At 46.1% G+C, this 19,637-nt stretch overlaps 1 protein-coding gene across 2 annotated transcripts in view; it reads left to right on the top strand.

The window, feature by feature from the left end:
- The first annotated feature begins 3,460 nt into the window (after positions 1-3,460).
- Positions 3,461-19,637, top strand: part of cep85l (centrosomal protein 85, like) — a 62,856-nt gene continuing 46,679 nt past the window's right edge. The window contains exons 1-2 of one of the 2 annotated variants that reach the window (XM_036549461.1): positions 3,461-3,490; positions 12,950-13,111. In XM_036549461.1, the coding sequence (XP_036405354.1) occupies positions 3,475-3,490; positions 12,950-13,111 (178 nt within the window). In that variant the 5' untranslated portion in view covers positions 3,461-3,474. Of the gene's footprint in view, positions 3,491-8,938; positions 9,308-12,949; positions 13,112-19,637 lie in introns of those variants that run through there. The other variant, XM_036549460.1, reaches the window with a different exon arrangement.

Below are 19,637 nucleotides of genomic sequence, written 5' to 3'. Positions count from 1 at the left end.
GGGCAGTGTCTCCGGTGAGGCTCTTCCAGAGTGCAATTTACAGAGGAAGGTCAGAGAGGGGGAGGAAGCAGGAGGTAAGACGAGGAGTTAATGGATCCGAATATCCTGCCGATGAAGCAGTGACCTCATTAATAATGAACAGTTATTGATTAAAAATCTCGTGGTCTCTAACACGGAACTGCTGCGGACCCCACTAAAATCATTAAGAGCCCCAGCCCACTGTTTATGGAGTTTTAAAAGCTGATGGTGTTTCGTCTTGTTGGCGTTGCAGTCACAGCCATTCTCTCCCCAGTCTTAATTCTGAGGCTGTTGACTTGTCATCAATACCGTTATGTTGTAATGCTGTTCGGATCAGCTCCTGCCGGATGAATGACGTGACTCTTTCGGCCACGTTTGCAAATGCAGTTCCGTTATTGATTTTCATATACAATAAAAGCATTTCCGAATGCCCAGAGTGGCACTGCGCAGTACGGGTTTATGAGCCTTCTGCTGTCATCTTTGGTGACTTAATAAGTAATCTTTTACTACATTGATCGCCATTGTGCTTGAAGTCTATACACATGGTGTGGCGGCAGGGAAAGCATGGGTCAATCTTTGTTCCTGAGCCAGTCTGGGCCTTCTAATGGGTTTCGGACACTGTGAGTGTTAGAAGGTAGATGCCGTTACTGAGCTTCGGCGCTGTAATCCACTGTAATAGGGGCGGCAGTGTAGCACATTGGTTAAGGAGCAGGACTCGTAACCGAAAGGTTGCCGGTTTGATCCCTGCTGGGATACTGCTGCTGTACCCTTGGGCAAGGTACCTAACCCATAATTGCTTCAATAAATATCCAGCTTTATAAATGGATAACATTGTAAAGAATGGTAACCTATGTAAGTCGCTTTGGATAAAAGCGTCTGCCAAATGAATAAATGTAAATGTAAATCCGCTGAGCCTCGGCGGTATTTTCATATTGTGCACTCTGTTTGTTCCACAATACGCTAATAAGTGGGAACAGCTCATCAAAAAAGGAACAATTGCCTGACATTGATACCGGCTGGGAAGCTGTCCGTGGAGGTATGATTAAATGGAATGATTAAAGTCTCCGGGGCCGTAAACCCACGGCAACATGAAGTGCACTTCAGCCGCCGTGTCTAAACAGACTTAACAGCGCCGATGCACCTGGTCTGTACCACCTCTCCCTCACGGCCAGACTGTTTTGGCAGCTCTAGGCAGCCGATGGAGGCTGACTGGCCAGTGTCAAAGGCATATGTTCCGGCGCACGGGTCTTCTGCACACAGGAGCCGCGCTTTATTCAGCCCCTCTCTGTTCCACTTAGCACAGAGGCCGGTTTGTTCCCGTCCGCGCCGGTTTATGTAAGTGTGACTCAGTTTGCCGCTCTCCTGCAGGCTTTGTCTTTGATGCTGGAACCAGAGTACCTTTAGGGTAAGTCTTCCATGTATCTTGTGTGCTTAGAATATCAATGGTGTGTGACAAAATTATCATACTCATGCTAGATGTTTGTTACCATCGCACATCAGATACAGTAGATGGCACAGACAACCCCCCAGAACAGATTTTTGTGTTGTTGCTTATAATTTGTAGAATACAAGCATTACAGTGCAATAAAGTGCGTTCTCATGCATCCACCATTCCATAAGGAATGTTGACATATTCAGTACCACAATCCTGCACTACAGTCTATTTCAAACATTTTTTGGCTCCTATACCAGTGTTGTTAACACACATGTATTGTTAGAAAAGGGTTAAGTACTCATTTACCAGGCTGCGTTTGACTGCAAATGTAGTCAAATGTTTCAGAGTCAAACCAGTGGTGCGAGATCTGCAGGTTTCCTTAGGCAGTTCTGGAGACGCAGTCGCCTCACTCCCGGGCAGAGCGTGTTTCACATAAACCCAGGGGAGATGTCGAACAGACCTGTCTGTGCAAGCCGAAAGCAGGAACACGGGCAGGAAAGCGCTCACTGTGACAAACGACAGGAGTGGCACAAGGACTGAGCCAGTAAGTTAACACAAGTCCCTGACTGAAAACTGGTCTCCTTTTTTTTTAAATTCTGTCAAGCCCTTCAAAATATGTGAAAACCTACCTGTGTCAGTGGGATATCGTTTGTCGGTGTATGAAGTTACACAAGATGTTGAACCTTGATTTGCATGTCTGGATCATGTTGAATATTTTGATTCAGTATTTGCCCATTAAATTTAAATGGTAAAACTTGACTCTGTCAAAGTTGTAAACAAAAGTAAAACCATCAGGGTGCAGACTTACAGCCTGCTGGTTTCTGGACTGTCACACTGAATGGATAACAGCTGGTTAGGAAATACTGCAGCATATAAACTACATCAACTCAATCTCATCTCTGTTCTGTCCGATTCATTTATTTTGTCAAAGAGACTCTTACTGCATGATTGTTATAGCTGTAAATTAGACAAAATAGCAAAGACCTAGATTCAATCAACATGTGTCCTTAACTTTGACTGTTAAATAAATGCATCATTGATTTTTCTCAATACAAGTTTTTTTATTTGTTACAGTGGAATTTGCTTAAGTTCATTTGGGAAAGAAAAAAAAAACATTTATTTACATTTATTTGTTTGTCAGACTTAAGGAGACATTAACTGAACCTGGGCCCATCTTTCTGGACTTTAAAGTGCCTGTTTGGTGGAGGGAACCTACAGCAGTGTCAGGGCCAGGTGTGACCAGGTGGAGGTGAAAAGTTCCGGTACTGGTGGCATAATTACTTTAATGAGTGTTGTTGGGAGGGATCTGGTTTGGTTCCGCACAGACGCTCTATAAAACCAGTCCTGTTCCAGACTGGGATTACTGAGCTTTAACTTAAAGTCTGGAAGGAGCGGCACACCCAGGACTTTAATGAGGGCCCCCTGCTGGGTGGAGTCTAATGAGGCACCTTCAATTGGCCTGCTAAACAGGAAACAGATGTCACACTGCCAGACATGCAGGTTTTTCAAATGCCACTGGACATTAGTCTAAGTTTGGACATTTGTATTAAGCCTCCACTTTCAAAACACTCAGAGTTGCTTTGAGTATATTGTTCGCTGTTATGATGCTTTTTAGAGGGCATTATTTGAGTGAGTATTTCCAACATATAAGACACAGTTTAGTATTGCTAGATATTCTATATCAATTGTGATACCTTTCCAAAGTATCACACAGAATCTTTTCATAAATACATCTTCTTTTACGAATAGAATGCAAAAAGTAATATTACAAAAAAATACAAAAATATTGATAATTTGAATTGTGACACACAATTTTATTTACGCTAATTTTATTTCAGAAGTTCAGCAAACCAGTCTACAGAGAGGAAACGCAGGCGACTACAGACAAAGGTAATTTCACACCAAAGGTTGGGCTGTTATTGGCTGTAAGGTGATTTGCTGAGAGAGTTCCTGTGCCGAGTTTCGCCGAACATAATCTGAGTCGTTACCACTTCCTGACACAGCTTCGGCAGTGCGTGCTCATGAAGAGAAACGCGGGTATGTTAATTGTTTCGTTTTTACTTTTTCTGTCTGCTTTATCATTTTAGACATTCAATATTTGCAAGTGCTTCTTGAATTAAATCATCAAATACAGTTTCCAGCCATTGAAAATCATAAAGTTAAATGACAGCTGTGAACTTTTTTGGTGCAAAAGGAAACTTGTTGGGCCCATTCAAGCTTTTCTGTGGAACATTTATGGGTTCCTGCATTGAAAATTTCATCCATGGTTTGTCAGGGCAGAACGCAGGTCCTCTCTATTCTGGACCTGTTTTTGATCTCATTCTTATTACACCCTACATCCACATGGCAAGTGTAAAACTTCTGTCATTTGTGGTCTATCGTAATGCAAGTTTGAGGAACATACTTTTTTTTTTTTTCCTGAAGTATGGCGCGTAAAGCAAAGGTGAGCAAGCCTGTGTTCTGGTAACATATGACCAAATCTCATGCATGTTGTCTGTGTTGTACACGTCGGGCACATGTGATGACCTGCGTGTGCTCTGGCTAGGGGTGGCGCTGAGCAGCGTGTGTTGGCGTGTTGTGTCCAGGCAGGGCCATTGATTTCCTGGCAGTGAGACAGGAAATGGGGGCTGGGTGCCGTCTGCACAAAGCTGATAACGTGCTCCAAAACACTGATTCTCACACCCTATTGGCTGAAAGCGCCATTGTTTCATACTCTTATGACAAGCTGGAAACTATTGATGAAGTGCAACCCCGTGCCAACATGCAAGGTGGAGGGAAAGCCAGAGAAACAACAGGTCAGCGCTGTTGTCAGTGGAACACTGGGACATTTGCACTCCAGTGTGAGGAAACGATTTCTGTTGAGTAGAGACTGGGTTTGTTTCTCTTTAATACAGCGTGGGCGAAAAGCCCAAAGTAAGATTTGTTACCACAACACGCATTATCTTACTTATGAAAAATGAGACGTTATTCATGCATTCATATGAGGTAAAATAAAGCAGCATTAGGCCAGCACGTTGGAATGCTCTCGGCCTCACAATACGTGATAGGGGCAGTGTGGGCCTTTGGACAGTAAGCCAGCAGTGTACTTACACTGGATTTTTGTCTTTAGTCTTTTAGTTTTGTTCGGTTGCTGATCTCTGCTCCTCAGTTGTGTATGCCTGAAACTGCTGAGGAGACTGATGTACATGTTTGTGTGTTTGCACGGTGTCGCCCCAGTGACCAGTTGTGGCAGAGTGAAAGTGAAGCTTTCTTTGTTCTCTGGAGGAGCGCGGGCCAGCCCTGTTGTAGCAAACGGGAGGGCCAGTCCTCGTTGCTGAAAGACCCGCTGTTGTCGTGGAGACGGCCGTACCAGGGTTGCGCGCGGCGTCAGAAACGCGTCTGCTCTGTGTCTGGAGGCGCACTCTGGAGTGCCTCCCCTCACCGGTGGTCCTCCACACTGAGGAACCTCAGCACGCTCTTCACTAAAGTCTTCCCCTCTCCCTGGGCTGGCAGTACAACGTTACATAACAGAAAGGTACATAACAGTACAGCTTGGCTGCGCGCCCACTCTGAACCTTTGTACGTTCCCGAGCCTCTCAAGATAAACACTGCCTTGTCAGATGTAGGAAAGTAACCCGAAATGCATATTATGCATGAAAGTGTTACAATATATTTCAAACATATAGAGTTGTATAACAGATGACAGCGATGAGGTGCTGATGGTCATGTTACATATTGAAGAACCATTTTGGTTTGGCTTTAATTTGGTTTCCGTGTGTACTGCTGTGATGAAAGGCGTAGAAACATTTATGTTATCTGGAATGCAGCCCCTCTTAATTCCGTTTTTTTTTTATACCAGCAAAGAACATTCATTTTGTCCCACCTTTGTTTTAATGAACTACGTATGTGTTGCACTTACAACAGTTAATTTTGAGCTGATCCTTGCAAAAGGCCATCAGTGCCAGGGCACTTCAAACTGAAGGTATGAATCTTCTTTGAAGCTGCTCCAATGCAAACACGTCCTGTTTTTGACCTCACTGAATACAGCAATTTATCATTTTAAACGATGGAGGCAAACCTAAACCTAGTTCCAAACGCAAGTATTGTGTTTAAGGCGTTACATGACTCACTCTCCGGCCCCCTCCTATATGAGGTAAATGCTTTGCTGTCCAACTCCTCAAACCACAGGGGATAAATTTCATTAACAAATCACTTAAGTATTTTGTTCTCTTCATTCAAAAATGCTGACATCATAGATGCCATACACTGTGTCATTAAAAGGTGCCAGCTCTACAAGGGGGGGGGGCGTTGTAATTGTGTTTTCATTTCCGAGATGATATGTAACGTGTTCTTTTTTTTTTTTAAAGAAAACTGAACAGACCAGATGAGAGCACTTGTATTTTTAAAGGCCATTCTCAGCTTTCTGCGGCCCTGCTATAGAAATAATTGAGTTTTTTCATGCAGGACAAAACGAGTAGCATGTAATTAATTGAGCGTCTATGGGTAATTGAACCCAAATAATGCTGTACACGGGCTTAATTACCTAAACGGGGCTCCTCTTCCAGCTGGAAACACTGTTGTTTTTTATCGCTGCTGACAGGATTTAATTAGAGTGATGGCTGATTTTGATCAGTGCCTTTTGATATCAGGCCAGCTTGTCTGTCCGAACATGATACGGAATGGCGATTCTCGCGGCCCTGGATTTTAACGGCCCTGCCTGTGATCTTCTAGGGGATGTTTTTATCCTGCTACAACGTAATGCTAACATGGGAACATGGCTTCTGCAGTGGCCCAAATCATAGCCAGAAACTCCATTTCATTAAATCTCGACTCTTATGTACAATTTAATGGTCAATGTTAATAATTATATTCATATAAATCCTGGTATACATCTTAAAAAACACCTCTCTGTCATGTGACATTTGTCTGACAATGCTTAGTCTTCATGCAGAAATGTTAATGTCTATTGACCGCATCCTCTGACCATCTCATTGTGCCTATTTCAAAGTAACTCTACACCATAACTGGAAACTATAGCATCAGTGGGAGGATGGCAGACATTGTGTAAGTTACTAATATAGGATGTGTTATCTAAATGAAAGGAAATTCAAACCACCTCCGTAATAATGATTCAGGTATTGCAAGGTTTTATGTATTCCATTCTTAACCATTAGATCCTGCCATTTTGCCCTTTGAAGTAGGTGAATTACTTTCTCAGATTACCATCTCAGACTCACTTCTTAGCTTATGCCTTATTTTCACCTACAATAAAGCCAGTGTCTAAAATTTGTTGTAATTTTTAAAGTGTTAGTAGGTCCACACATAATACAGGTCTGTTTTCATGGCATACAAATGGCAATAAATTTTACTGAAAACATCCAAAGAAGTGGCAAGCATTTCAGTGGAAGTTATTGCAGAAGGTGATATTCCGTCCCAATTAAAAGGGGAAGTAGTGAAAAAACAACAGGAAGGACATGTCTGTCGAAATCATGTATGCTGCAATCTTGGACGTGACGTACATCATGAAGTTGCAGTGTTGGACGTGGCATATTTTACGAAGTAAAGGGGATTTTTTGTGAAAAGGGGCAACCTTTGATGGAATTATAAGATTGGTTCAAGACTACAGCAAATAAATTTGATGGAAGAACTAAAGCCAGTGAGCTGGGTGACCAGCTTCAATGTGGGTAAGCTGACGTGGGCCAGAGAGTGGCGCAGACCTGGTGTTGCAACTTCGGGCCTTATAGCAGGAAGTGGATAAGTACAGCAGGAACTGTTATTTGCATCTGTAATAAACCTAAATTTGACAATATGTGATAAGGCAGCACCGAGATACTGGACCTTATTCATGAATCGTTAACATATATTGAATTTACCATCTTTCTCTACAAAACCAGATTAGATTAACTGAGAAAATGAACAACATCTACTTTGCTTTCCATGCTTCTCTGTAAACCATCTTGAAAAAATAAACTTCTTCAACTCAGGCAAGTTATGTATTTTAAAAACTTGAATAGGAATATTCACTGGCTGTGACTACTTAGCTGGCACCTTTGTCCTCTTGTGTTGAAAAAAAGATCCTGCCGAGGGAAGTGCTTATCCAGCCTGTTAGCCTGTCAGGGAGGTGCTTCAGTGTTTCTACCGCTACTTGTCACAGGCCAAAAAGAAGTTCATAAATTCAAAACAGCATTATTACTTGAAAAAAAAAATCCCCGCTGTTTGTGTGGCACAAAGAGAAACTGCCATCTATGCTGACTTACGCCTTATCATTTCCTGTCCTACAAATCTGAATAGGGATTTCTCTGACTAACATTCACGGTAACATGGTTTGGATATTGGTCCTGCAAGAGACCACAATTGTAGAGTGCTCTGGATTCTTGGCATGGTTCTCACTAACCGTACGGCATCACTTTGCTTACTGAGCACTTCATGGCGAGTCACTAAACAGAACTGAAATTGTCTCTCCAACCAGAAGATAAAAAGTCTTCTGAAACTATTGCTGTTGAAGGCGATGATGAATCTGGGCTGCTTGCATGTGAGAACACCCACACAGCCATAGCAAGGCTTTCTTTTGTCTGCACTAGTGCTTCACATTTGCAGAGATGAGATGAAGATGCAGACAGAATGCCTGTCCGGGCTGAAAAATTCTCAGCTGCCTTTTCGCCCTGACTTTATTCTTTAACAGTACAGAAAAAGCACTAACCTAAAGCAGGACAGAAAAAGGTGAAAAGAGGACAAGGGGAGGATGGCAAGAAGAAAAAGAGATGTGAGTAGTACCAGATTAGGCAGAAAAGTTAGGTAAATTAGAGGTTGGAAATGTAGAGGCTGTAAGGATGGCAGTTTGATACAATTTGACACTTTGATACGGGTGACAGACGAATGAAAAAGGAAGGATGCATTAAACCTATCCAACGATATACAGTACAGTTTGCAGCTGACAAATGTCGACTAACACTTAAAATGGGATAAGCTTATAATACTACATACATAATAGATTATTGCAGATCATTAGTGATCAGTACCGTAAAAACAAGCGTTTGCCTCCTCCCGCAGTACGTGACGCTTTTGTCATGTTTTATCTGCCTAGAAATGTTTTGAGGATCATCTGAGGGTCGCTGGCGTTGCCGTAGTTTCATGCACTTGCTGGTAATTTCCTTTCGGTAATTTATACCGAGAACATTCCAGACTATTCCAAATTATTTTCAAACGGATCTGAATTACGGAGCCATTTGAGGGCCGTAATTTTCCCTTGTTTCTCCATGTTGGAGACATTTTAAAGTTATTGTTGGTTATATGAGGCAGCTCAAAATCAAACCCGCTCCAAAACGCTGTACTGGGCTGTGCATGTGGGAATATTCTCCTTGAATGAATAGCGGTTCTGTTTCCTGTTGGCCCGCGTCGCCTCGGTGGCTCCCTCTCCCCGTCCCGAGGTGCCGCAGCAGCAGCAGCAGCCTTAAGCCGAGGGGGGCGGAGATATACGGCTCTGATTGAGGAGATGGATCGCGTAGTTTGTGAGATCACATCCTCGCATGCACTGCAGTCGAACAGCGAATCGACTTTAGCTACTGCTAGCTACTTCACCCAAGCTTACCCATATTTCCGACCAAAGGAGCCGATTTCCGATTTAAGGATCGTGTATTAAAAAAGACGGAGGTCCGACCGAAGTTTGCGTTCGTAAAGCGTGAGCGAGTCCGCTAGCAGTAAGAGAAACATGGGCTGTACTTAGCAGATCCCCCATCTTTGAGGGTTTTTCGGTTTTTGTTATCTGCGCTTTTGGAATTACCCATCGGAGTGTACCACTGCAATCGAGTCCATAACATAAACTGGCAACAATGTGGGAGAGGAACGACTACGACGATTACGACTCTTACAAAATAGGTAAGATCTGTACATCTTGGTAAGGTTAGCTACACGGTCGCCAAATATTAGCTTATCTCTGTTGTAAACCATCGTGTTAGTTGACCGCAGGATGTGCGCGTGGTGGCCAGGTTTGAAGAACGCTCAACATTGATAAGATTAACGGTTTTAGCTGGCTGGCTGCCTAGCGTTATCAGTGACAACAGAATAAATTGATAATTACGAAGTTATTGGTTTCTGTAATACGCAATTATTTTCAGTGAGGGCTGTTTAGCTAGCCAGCTACTGCTGTGTAGCTAGCTAACGTTGTCTTGATCTTGTCAGACCTAGACTAGCTAGTTAACGGTAGCTAGATGACGTTACTTATACTCAGACGCATTACTATGAAGATAGGCTTGCTAGCCAACTATGAAGTGCTTTTATTTTATACAAACTAGTTAGATATATATATTAATATAAGGAAGAATACTCAGTCGTAGTGAGCTGGTGTCCTGCGGCAGATGGGGTTTTAGAAACGCTACGTGCGATTCTCGTCTGCGGGTAATGGTCAGACTTCGTCGAACATTTAAACATTACAGTGAGCACTTATTTATTTTTTTATTTTTTTTACCAAGATTTGATATGTCATACATACAACAGCTTTGTTACCTAGGGACAGTGTAACTGTGTAATATTTGGTTCAGTTTCCACGGTATCGTTGTCGCGCACCCCCCTCAACGCCGTGTTCTTTGTCTCATGAGCGGTGACAGTGATTACAGTTGTCAATATGTGGACAGATTGATATTGCCTTTTAAATCCGCGACACTGCTAACTATGACTCGGGCAAACCAATGCCAACATTTGCAACAATGAAATGGAAAATCATATCATTTTATTTGAAATTAATCAAAGTCACGCCTGTTTAAGGGAATTGTGTAAATGGGTTGTTTTTTGAGAAAAGGTCTGTAAAAGCTCCAGCTGTAGCGAGTGAACTAACTAGGCCAGTGTGTGCTCTGGGAAGGTATTTGTTCAGTATTTCAATTGCACTTTCATGTTAATGAAACATTGCCAAGACTGCACACACAAACCCTGTTTGGAAACAGCCAAGTCCTCCGATTACGGCTTTACACCACAGTGACACTTCTGGGAAGAGGGGACAGTACCCCCATTAAATGTTTTTAAAGTATATAGTTTAATCCTGGGTGTAAGTTTGAAAAGTTGTTAGAGGTGTCACCCTTGCATCCACGTGTTTAGGTGCAGGTTGCTGTGTCACGGCTCAGCTTTTAAATCCCCTGTAAATTGTGTTGTTAATAATTGATCACATATTGCATAATTCCTGGCACACAGCGACAGCTTGAGAGCCTGGCTGTTTTCAGCCACAATGTTAGCTTCTTACTAAGAGGTGGGGATTCCATTTGAAAAGGGTTATAGGTTGAGCCTAATTTCAGACCTGTTGATAATCACTGTTACGGAAATGGCCTTTTTCTAAAGGGATACAGCTTTCTTTAAGTCTGCTGTGAGTCAGATTATCACACTGACCTTGAAGAGTAAAGGAAGAATCAACGTTGTGGTAGTTTTGCAAAACAGTGGAGCAGGAGTCATTTGAATTGGGCATTATTGCTCTTCACAATAGCTCTTTTAGCAAAGACAGTTGCATATTGTCTACTGTGGTCAGTGGTTGAGACTGCAGCACTGAAAAGCACTGTGCGTGTCATTGCATATAGGCTAAAGTCTCAGCAGCGATTAGAGAAAGTGGATCACTGGATCTTCTTGGCCTTAATTTCACTCGCCTTGAGCTGTACTGTACCTAATGTCAACAGTGTCTGCCGTCCAATCAGAGAACATCCAGCTTTCAAGACATTAGAAAATTTAAAAATATGTGTGAAATCCCTCATTTGATCATGCGGTGCACTACGGCGTATTTTGGTACATGATTTTACAGTCTTCTCAGGATGACCCTGATATATCAGGGCTGATTTTTCATGGCTGATTTCAGATTGCTCACTAAACCTTAGCTGCACCTGAGATTTATGACGTGCTGGTAGTTCACTTTTGCTGATGGAGGCAGTCGAATGTCAGATGTGTTTGCATTTTTCTGCCTGTGTGTTGGCTGATCGTTTTACTTGAATGGTCTGTTTGATTGATGTTCGAGTGGTAGCCCTCAGTGTGTAGTCACGGCGCGCCAGTTAGCTCATGTCGTGCCACGTGCCGAGGTGCCTGAGTGACTGTGAAAACCGTGAATGCAGCCCTAGCGCCCACTTGGCACGGAACAGGACAGCCTTAATGGCTCCGTCCAAACGGATTACACACTCAAAATAGATCGGGTTAGCAGATAAAGATGGGAGATGGCGTCTCGGGCACACTACCATTGGGGACGCTGTCCCAGTCACCCGAGCTCAACCTCGTCTAGATCACCCCTGAGTATTGGCTAGTCGTTGAGACCGAGGCCGTTGTTGGACCCACCTGAGGAATCCGCCGTTTCGCCCTGAGGGTCAGATTAATCTGAAAGTTCCTTCAGATGATGCGTGCACACTGAGACAGGGAACTGTGGGTAATGGGTGGTCTGTGTCGCAATATATTGTGCACGGTACGGGAAAATGCGACATGAGTGAAGCCTGACGAAGCTGCTTTTCACTGTAGACGGGAAGCTCTCTTCATGGAATCGGTGTCATGATTTCACAGAACAGTAGCCAAGCTATCTGCTGACATTTTCAGCATAAAATGCCATGTAGGTCACAGACCGATATTTGTGAAGCTCTTATCCCTTTTCTCCGCAGCTCACCTCCTCTGCCTAGAAAGTAACCCAGCTCTGTTGTCATATCTAGGGCCTTATCTGAGTAGGAGCAAACTGTTTCCCAGTCTGAGTTCTGCTATTTGAATAATGATCTGATGTATCTATCCGATTGTATTTGTAATGTCATTGTTGTATACAGAGAATAGCTGCATGTTCCTCCCTCTGTAAAACAGTGGATAAGTTCCCAGAAACCACACCGATGGGGTTTTAGTATTGTGTTTTGTTTAGACTGTGTGCACGGAAAAGCCCCAGAGGGAATGAAGTCCAGCTCGGGTGCGTAACCATATGCCAGCTCACCTAAGCTGCTGTTATTAGTTGTGTTGGCTGTGAAGATTTGCTGCACCAACTCTAATTGTGATCAAATAATGCAGATCCTCTTAATGGCTTATGAGAAGTTAACCCCTCTTGTCTGGTAGGGAATATTTTATTGGCTCCCTCCACTCTGCATGTTAATTCCTGGCCTGAGTTGAGGTCATTGGGCTGGTTCCCCGGGCAACAGCTAAACAGCTGTTTAAAGCGGTGAAATCCAATATCTTTCACTCAGCGCAAAGCTGAGTGTAAGTGAAAATCGCACCATAACGTCCACAATCCAAAGATGCTTCTGAACGGAACTTTCTTTAGTACCTCAAAATCAACAGCTAATATGTTTCATGCATGGAGCCGTAGCTGTACGCATGGCCCCAGGGAAGTGGTGAACTGTGGTGGGTGCCTTAGGATCATGTAAAATGAGTCTCAGTGAGTAGCCCCTGATGGGACTGTAGTGTCACTGATGTCTGTGTATTTTGGAGGTGTGGAGTAGAACCTGTGCCCTGATGAACCAATGGTATGTCTTGGTGCCTGTGTTTTTGGAGGAATGTTTACCCCGTGTTCGTGTCCTGTGTGGGTTTCAGGTTCTGGCGCCCCTTCTCCAGGATGGGTCCCGGGGTGCGAGTCCGCGTGGCAGGGCGGGGCCTCCTCGGCCAGCAGCAGCAGTAACCGCGGGCGACGGCACAGCACCGCCTCCGACAGCGGCGACACCGGCATCGGAACGTCCTGCTCTGACAGCGTGGAAGGCGAGTGGGGCTCCTGTCTCGAACCGGCAACAGCAACACAATGACACACGCACACGCTCAAACACGCACATATACATATAGGCACGTAAACACACACGTGTGCACACATGTGAACATGTAGCACATTAACTTACTTACAAAAACACAAACGCACATGCATAAACACAGGGATGTACATACAAAAACACAGACATACATAAACACATGAAAGGACATACAGAACACATACACGCATGAAACGCATACAAGAACAGACATTTCCTCGATGTTGTGGCTACTTGTTGCTCATGTCTATCTGTGTGTATGATCAGTCCGGTCATCATCTGTTTTACTGCATTGTTCTGAAGCTCTCCCCGGACTTTTTCAGTTTCTTTAGCGAATTGTGTATCAAGGTTGTGAAGCACGGTTTGGAGTGCTCCCAGCTGGCTTTTGATTGGCTGTTGCTGACCCAGAGCTGTGGTCTGTAGAGAGGGCAGTGAGTTTGAGGGGGCGTTTCGGCCCTGGAGGGCCAGCACTAAATAACTCACGTGAGACAAATATAGACCGTTTCCTGTTTAGACTTGCGATGGCACTGGTGAGCGTCTTTGTTTGTAAGAATAGAGGAGAGCTGGCCCTGTGGGTCAGACCTTATGGCATTGTTCAATCACAGGCTATTCTGAGGGAGTCTGTGTTCATTTCTACAAGTTTATAAGTAGCTGTCAGAGATGCATGGTAACTGGCTATATGTGTTTGAACTTGTCTAATGCGGGAAAGAAATGGCTGTTAAACATACAGCCGGAAATGAAACACTTTAACCTACTTACCTACTTTCATGTTCACCAACCTGTTTTATTTTATTAGATGAGACTTTGATGTAAGATATTCATTAATATACCAAGCTCTTAAAGTAGTGTAAATTGGATTACACAATGTATTGTAATTGTTCCATTTTGATTCTTTTGTCTTTTAGATAACTGTGTTTTCATGGCTTTATGAAATTTAAATATGTAACACACACACACTGAAGATGCAGAGAGCATGGGCACTCTTGTGTAGGACTGTTGTATGTTGTGTATGCTCTGATCTGTAAGTACTGAGGATGAGTCAGTAGTGTGTGTTCCCAGTAATGAGATGGCCAGTTGCCCCCCTAGCTCTGAGTTTCTGAGGCTGGTGCTCCCTGAACACGCCTGTAAAAGACTGCAACTCCATCCTGCAGCCACTGGCCTGGCCCTGTTAAACTGCTGGAATTCCAGTTACCACCACTCTGTTTCCAGGCCTCACAGTGTGCTGTGAGCTTTCCTGCAGTAATGTGTCTATGTGTCTGTCTGTCTGTGTGTGTGTGTGTGTGTGTGTGTGTGTGTGTGTGTGTGTGTGTGTGTGTGTGTGTGTGTGTGTGTGTGTGTGTCGCTGTGTGTCTCTGGTGGTGCCAGTGCCTCTGTCTGTCTCTGTGTCTTTGTGTCTGTGTTTGTGAGTGTGAGAGGTCCCGGGGTCTACGTGCTGGTGTGGGGTGTTCACATTGCCTTAGTGAGGCCTAGGGTTCTTCCAGAGAAAGGGCTGTAACCAGATTGTCTCCATGTGATGCTGTCCTAATCACATATCTGCACTTTTATCGTAATGTAGTGAATATACTTTGTTGGAACGAATGAATAAACCTCATATCTTTGCATTTTGCCGTGATTCTGGGACAGATTATCACTGTAGTTTCACCCAGAGGATTTCAGGCTAACATGGAAAATGACGTGCGTTTTATGACTTCCAGGATAAGGTAATATTCTGGTAGGTGTTATGTGAGGCGTTATGTGAGGTGAAATCTGTGGGTAGGTGCCACAGCTGAACAGACACTGGCGTTCGGGTTGCCAGATTCCCATAACGCCAGGCTGAGATGCATCGATCAGAGGCTAATTAGGGCCTTCAAAGATGGCGGGGCCTAGACCGTCAGCGCTCGGCAGAGAGGAAGCATCTCACCTCCTCTCTGTGAAAAGCAGAAGGAGAGAAGCGCCAGAGTTCCCTCTCTGGAGGTATCTGAGGTGACTCACCGCCAGAGAGAAGTGACACAGAGGGAACTCAGCCCTGACAGTGACAGCGACGGCCCGTTTCCGCGGGAACCCTCCGCGTTCATTATGATAAGAGCCGCCGTCGGCTGCTAATTGGGGCCTCTGGCGACAGCGGTGGGGGGGGCGTGTCGATCACAGAGCTGGAGCGCCTTGGCGATGTCTCAGATTGCAGTGCCCCCGCGCCCCGCTGTCCTCACCTGGAGAACGGAGCGCGGGCGCTGCGGGGTGCGGGGCAGATGGCTGGGTCCCGAGCCCCGCAGACCCCCACTGGGGAGTGGGGCCACGGGATTGGGTCGGGTCAGGGTGGAAGGGGGGGTGGGGAATGAGACCCCCCCCGATGAGCATAGCGCCCGGTCACACGGACGAGCGCCAGACTCCTTATTGATTGCCACATGCGGTTTCTCATCGATGGCATGATCACCAATATCACATGGCAGACCGAGCACGTGCCCCCAGACAAGGTGACCTTCAAGGCAGGGGGGTTTGGGGATTGGGGGAGGGGGAGTTTGGCTGGATTGTGAGTTTGCATTCAGCTACAGCATTGTAGGACTTATTTTAATAATATGACACCCTCTTCTGAGATGACCTACATTGCTTTCTTTGCCCGTTTCTCCATCTAAAACTGGATTGGCTGATTGTTCCCTCTGAGCGGTTTCCCAGCACCCCTTGTGCTCTGAATGACATGGCCTCCTGAGATCTGGCAGAGAGCTGTGTGGGAGAGAGAGAGAGAGAAAGGCGCAGAATTAGGGCAGCTCCGCCATTCCGCTAAAACAGCGGTAATCACCGCGTAGGAAGCGAGGCTCTGACATCACTGCGTGTTTAGCTGCATGGGCAGGCAGCCTGGAGGGCATCAGCGCTTTAGAGGAGGCTAACTCTGAGGGGCTACATTCAGACTTGGAGCTCCAGTCAGGTCCCGCCCCCTGCTGCGAGATAACGAATCAGACAACAACAACTGGAGAGCATGACTGAGGGCTTTTTGATAACTGTTGATGTGGAAAATGTTTTATCTTGGCATGATTAATTCGACCACACAACACAGACGCGTGTCTTTCTTTTAAACGGCATAGGCTTTGTTTTCTGTGTACAATGTTACTTGACACCACCATCAGGGTGAAAATGGAAATATGATTTTCACAGGAAATTTTACATTTTATGTGCTTTTAAAGGCGATGCCCCCGAATAAGCCTCTTTGTGCCAACAGCTGTGCATTACACTGTTCTCCAGTGCGGCAGATCTTCTATTCCCAGCCCTCCTTCAGAGAGGCATTCTCTCTCAGCTCTTGCTGGCTGTAATCCACGTGAAAGAAGCTACCACATAATCGCTGTATCAAACCCTCGGTTCGCAACGGGCTTATCTCCTCCTCAGTCGCAATCCTCCTCCATATACATCAGAACAGCCTGGCCTAAACAAATTCAATACAAACAGTGGGAAGACGCCCTCCATCCTCGCGTTCGGGGGCTGCGAAGCATCCCGGCAGGCCGTCGGCTTGCTCCTTTCATTCGACGCAGCCCATGGTGTTTTCTGCAGAACCCCACAGACAGATATAGTTTTTGCATTGCGGTTTATTTGAAATTAAAATGGCGCAGTGCTTCCTCGTTCTTATATAACACGTGTGGTTTTTTTTTGTGTGTTTAATTCGTGCCGTCGGTGGATGTTCTCCTCCGGTGTGTTTCATAATTACGCGGCGACCTCATTCCGGTTCATTAGAAAGCGTGCGGCCGCGCCCGGGGACGTCTCTGTATGGAGGTCATCCCGTTTTCCCCGCTCGGAAAACCACGGGAAGGCGCTGGGAGAGGGCGGCGATCCTCTCATTCAGAACATTTGACGGAATATCGACGTTCGTAAATGTAGGTCATCTCAGCCCGAATTCGACTCCCCTCTCCCTCCGCCCGCGCTCTCAGCTACAGCAGGCGTGATTTGCAGTCTGGGATTCAGTCCCGGGGGATTCAGAGCGTCTTACCGTTTTTGACACAGGGAGTCTTGTGTTGATGTACTTTCTTGCCTTTGCCCTTGCGTGTAGGGCGGATGCTTTGGTGATTAAGCCAGTGACAGCAGAGTTTGGCGTTTCATCCCTCTGAAAGCGACTGTGTGATCTGGATATCTGAGATGAGTCATGTAAAACATCCTGGATGACTGAGCGATGACTGAATTGGTGCATAGGAAATTGCTGTAATTTGCCTCAGGCGCGGTGGCGTGTATGAAAGCGGGCAGATTTGGATGTAGCGGGGATTTGTCCGCAGTGTCTCAGTCGTTCTGAGCTCCGACGGAATCTTGGGTTTGTGTGGGGGTGTCCGATATCCCCTGCCCATACACTGGGGAGCCTGGTTTTCCAGAAAACCGATCTCCTGCTGAAAGATAGATGGCAGCCTCTACCGTTGCGTTTAACCTTGAGGAAAAAAGGACAGAGAGGGGGCCTTGATTTACTGAGCTCTTTATGCTGCACATTAAAACCCAGATGTGTTTTTATAGTGTGTAAATCACATTTGTAATGTGTATTTTTGTCACTGTGATTCCTCTGAATTTCTGAGCGTCTGTGTATCTGGCTCCGCAGGAAGAGCGTGATCCTGAGTGCAGAGCCGGAGATTCCTCTACTTGTGAAGCGGGCCTCCCCGCGACCCCGCTCTCTAATTACGCCTCTCCGTCGCAGCGTGACGCGCCCCCGTAATTACCCTGGGGTGTCTGCAGCCCCTCCCAGGCCTCTCCGGGCAGAGCAGCCCCACCGCACTGTTTAATTATCACATGGGCCTGGCTTCGGAAATGACAGGGAGCACAGATTGGAGGGTCGGCTCAGAGTTAAACTTGTCATTGATGTCCGTGCGTGTCTGCGTGGGGCCGCTTCACTTCCACAGCCTGGGTTCCCTTTTTAGCAGCGTGGATCCTGCTTCACTGAATAAAGCCTGAGGGTGAACAGGGCCGCGTGCTCAGCGCAGGCCAGGTGAAAGTCACTCAGGGGCGGGTCATCAGTGTTGGGGGGGGGGGTGATGTTCACAGCAGTGCGCTGCCTTGCTGCCTCCCTCCTCCTGGACAGGGCAGGCTCCGGTCACTCCGCTAAAGCCGCGCTTATTTCGGTCCACGGAAAGATTTGTTCGGAGCGAGCGCTTACGCAACAGCGGGGGGGTGGGGGTGGGGGTGTCAGGCGGAGGTCACCACCGGGGGAGTCGGGTTACGCTGCAGAAGGTAGGGGCCGTGGAAAGGCAACCTGAGCCCGGTGACTTATGGGACGGGAATAAACACCGGGGGGCAGGGGTGCTGGCTGAAGACGCACAGGAAGGATGCTTCAGATTCCCCTCTATTAATACCAGCGAACGCCTCCCTCACCTGGCGTGACCATCTGCAGGATGTCAGTGCTGTCTCTTGTAGCCTCTTTCTCTCTTTCTCTCACTCTCTCACTCTCACACACACACACACACACATACACACACACACCTCCTTCAGTGCTGCCCATTTTGTCTTAATGGTCATCAGATATGTGGCAGTGGCTAATGCTAATCAGGGTATTGTTGCCTAAGCGCTGTCCTTGAGAAGCATGGCTCTCCCTGTCCCTACACAGTGGATTGTGTAATAAGAACATACTGGCATATCAAATCATTGTAGAGGAGGCTGTTCCCTTGCCCCTGGCTGTGTACTCAGAGGGCCGAGAGAATGCACCCCACTCTGGGGGCAGGGGGGCGTCTAATGAAGTCTGGCAGCTCCCGCGCCCCCCGGGAGATTAGCCGTCTGTAGCGGCAGCCTCTGGAGGGCGGAGCCTCCGTTTTGGGGGGGGGTCGGACCGAACGGGACACTAATTTCCCATCCCCATGAGGGGCAGCAGCGGTGAGGCTTCCTCCGAAATGAGATTTGGGCGCGATTTGCGCCGTGTGGAGGTGCTGAGGCAGCAGGGCTGGGCTCGTTAGGGGCCCTCTCTGACGGGGGTAATTGCGTTAGGCTGGAATTGAAGGATGTTTGATTTGGGAGCGCCTCACACACACACACACACGCACATGCACATTAATGCTGTGCACTCGGCCCAGGATTTGCCCACATGCCAGCTGCTCCCATTACCGAAATGATGCCTGTATCTCGGGCTCACATAACCCTGTGTCCGTCCCAAAAGCAGGGACGAGCGGAGACTCTGTGTCCTTTACCTGAGTGTGCGGGGGTAGACGCCAGGCCAACAGAGCGCACCAGAGCTCTGAGAACATCCAGGTGTGCTTTGTGAAATACCAGCCCTATTACTGCATGTGGACTACCCCATGGAGCACACTCTAGTTTCGCATCCATATTTTAATGTGTGGATTTCAAAATAAAAACAAGGAGGAGTAAAAAAAAAAAAAAAAAAAAAAAAGGAGTAATGCTGGCTGGTGAGTTTGTTATTTCAGCTGCACTTTTTTTCAAGAATTTCCACAATACAGGACAGACTCGCATCTGTTTCCTACTTACACTTCGACACTACAGTACTCTCTCAGCTGCTTATCTTTCCATGTAAATCAACAGCAGACTGTTTGCTTTCCGTG

Source organism: Megalops cyprinoides, chromosome 17 (genome assembly GCF_013368585.1).
Source record: "Megalops cyprinoides isolate fMegCyp1 chromosome 17, fMegCyp1.pri, whole genome shotgun sequence".
Classification (NCBI taxonomy): domain Eukaryota; kingdom Metazoa; phylum Chordata; class Actinopteri; order Elopiformes; family Megalopidae; genus Megalops; species Megalops cyprinoides.
The sequence above is the reverse complement of the archived record's forward strand: the minus strand, read 5'-3'. Positions and strand labels throughout refer to the sequence as shown.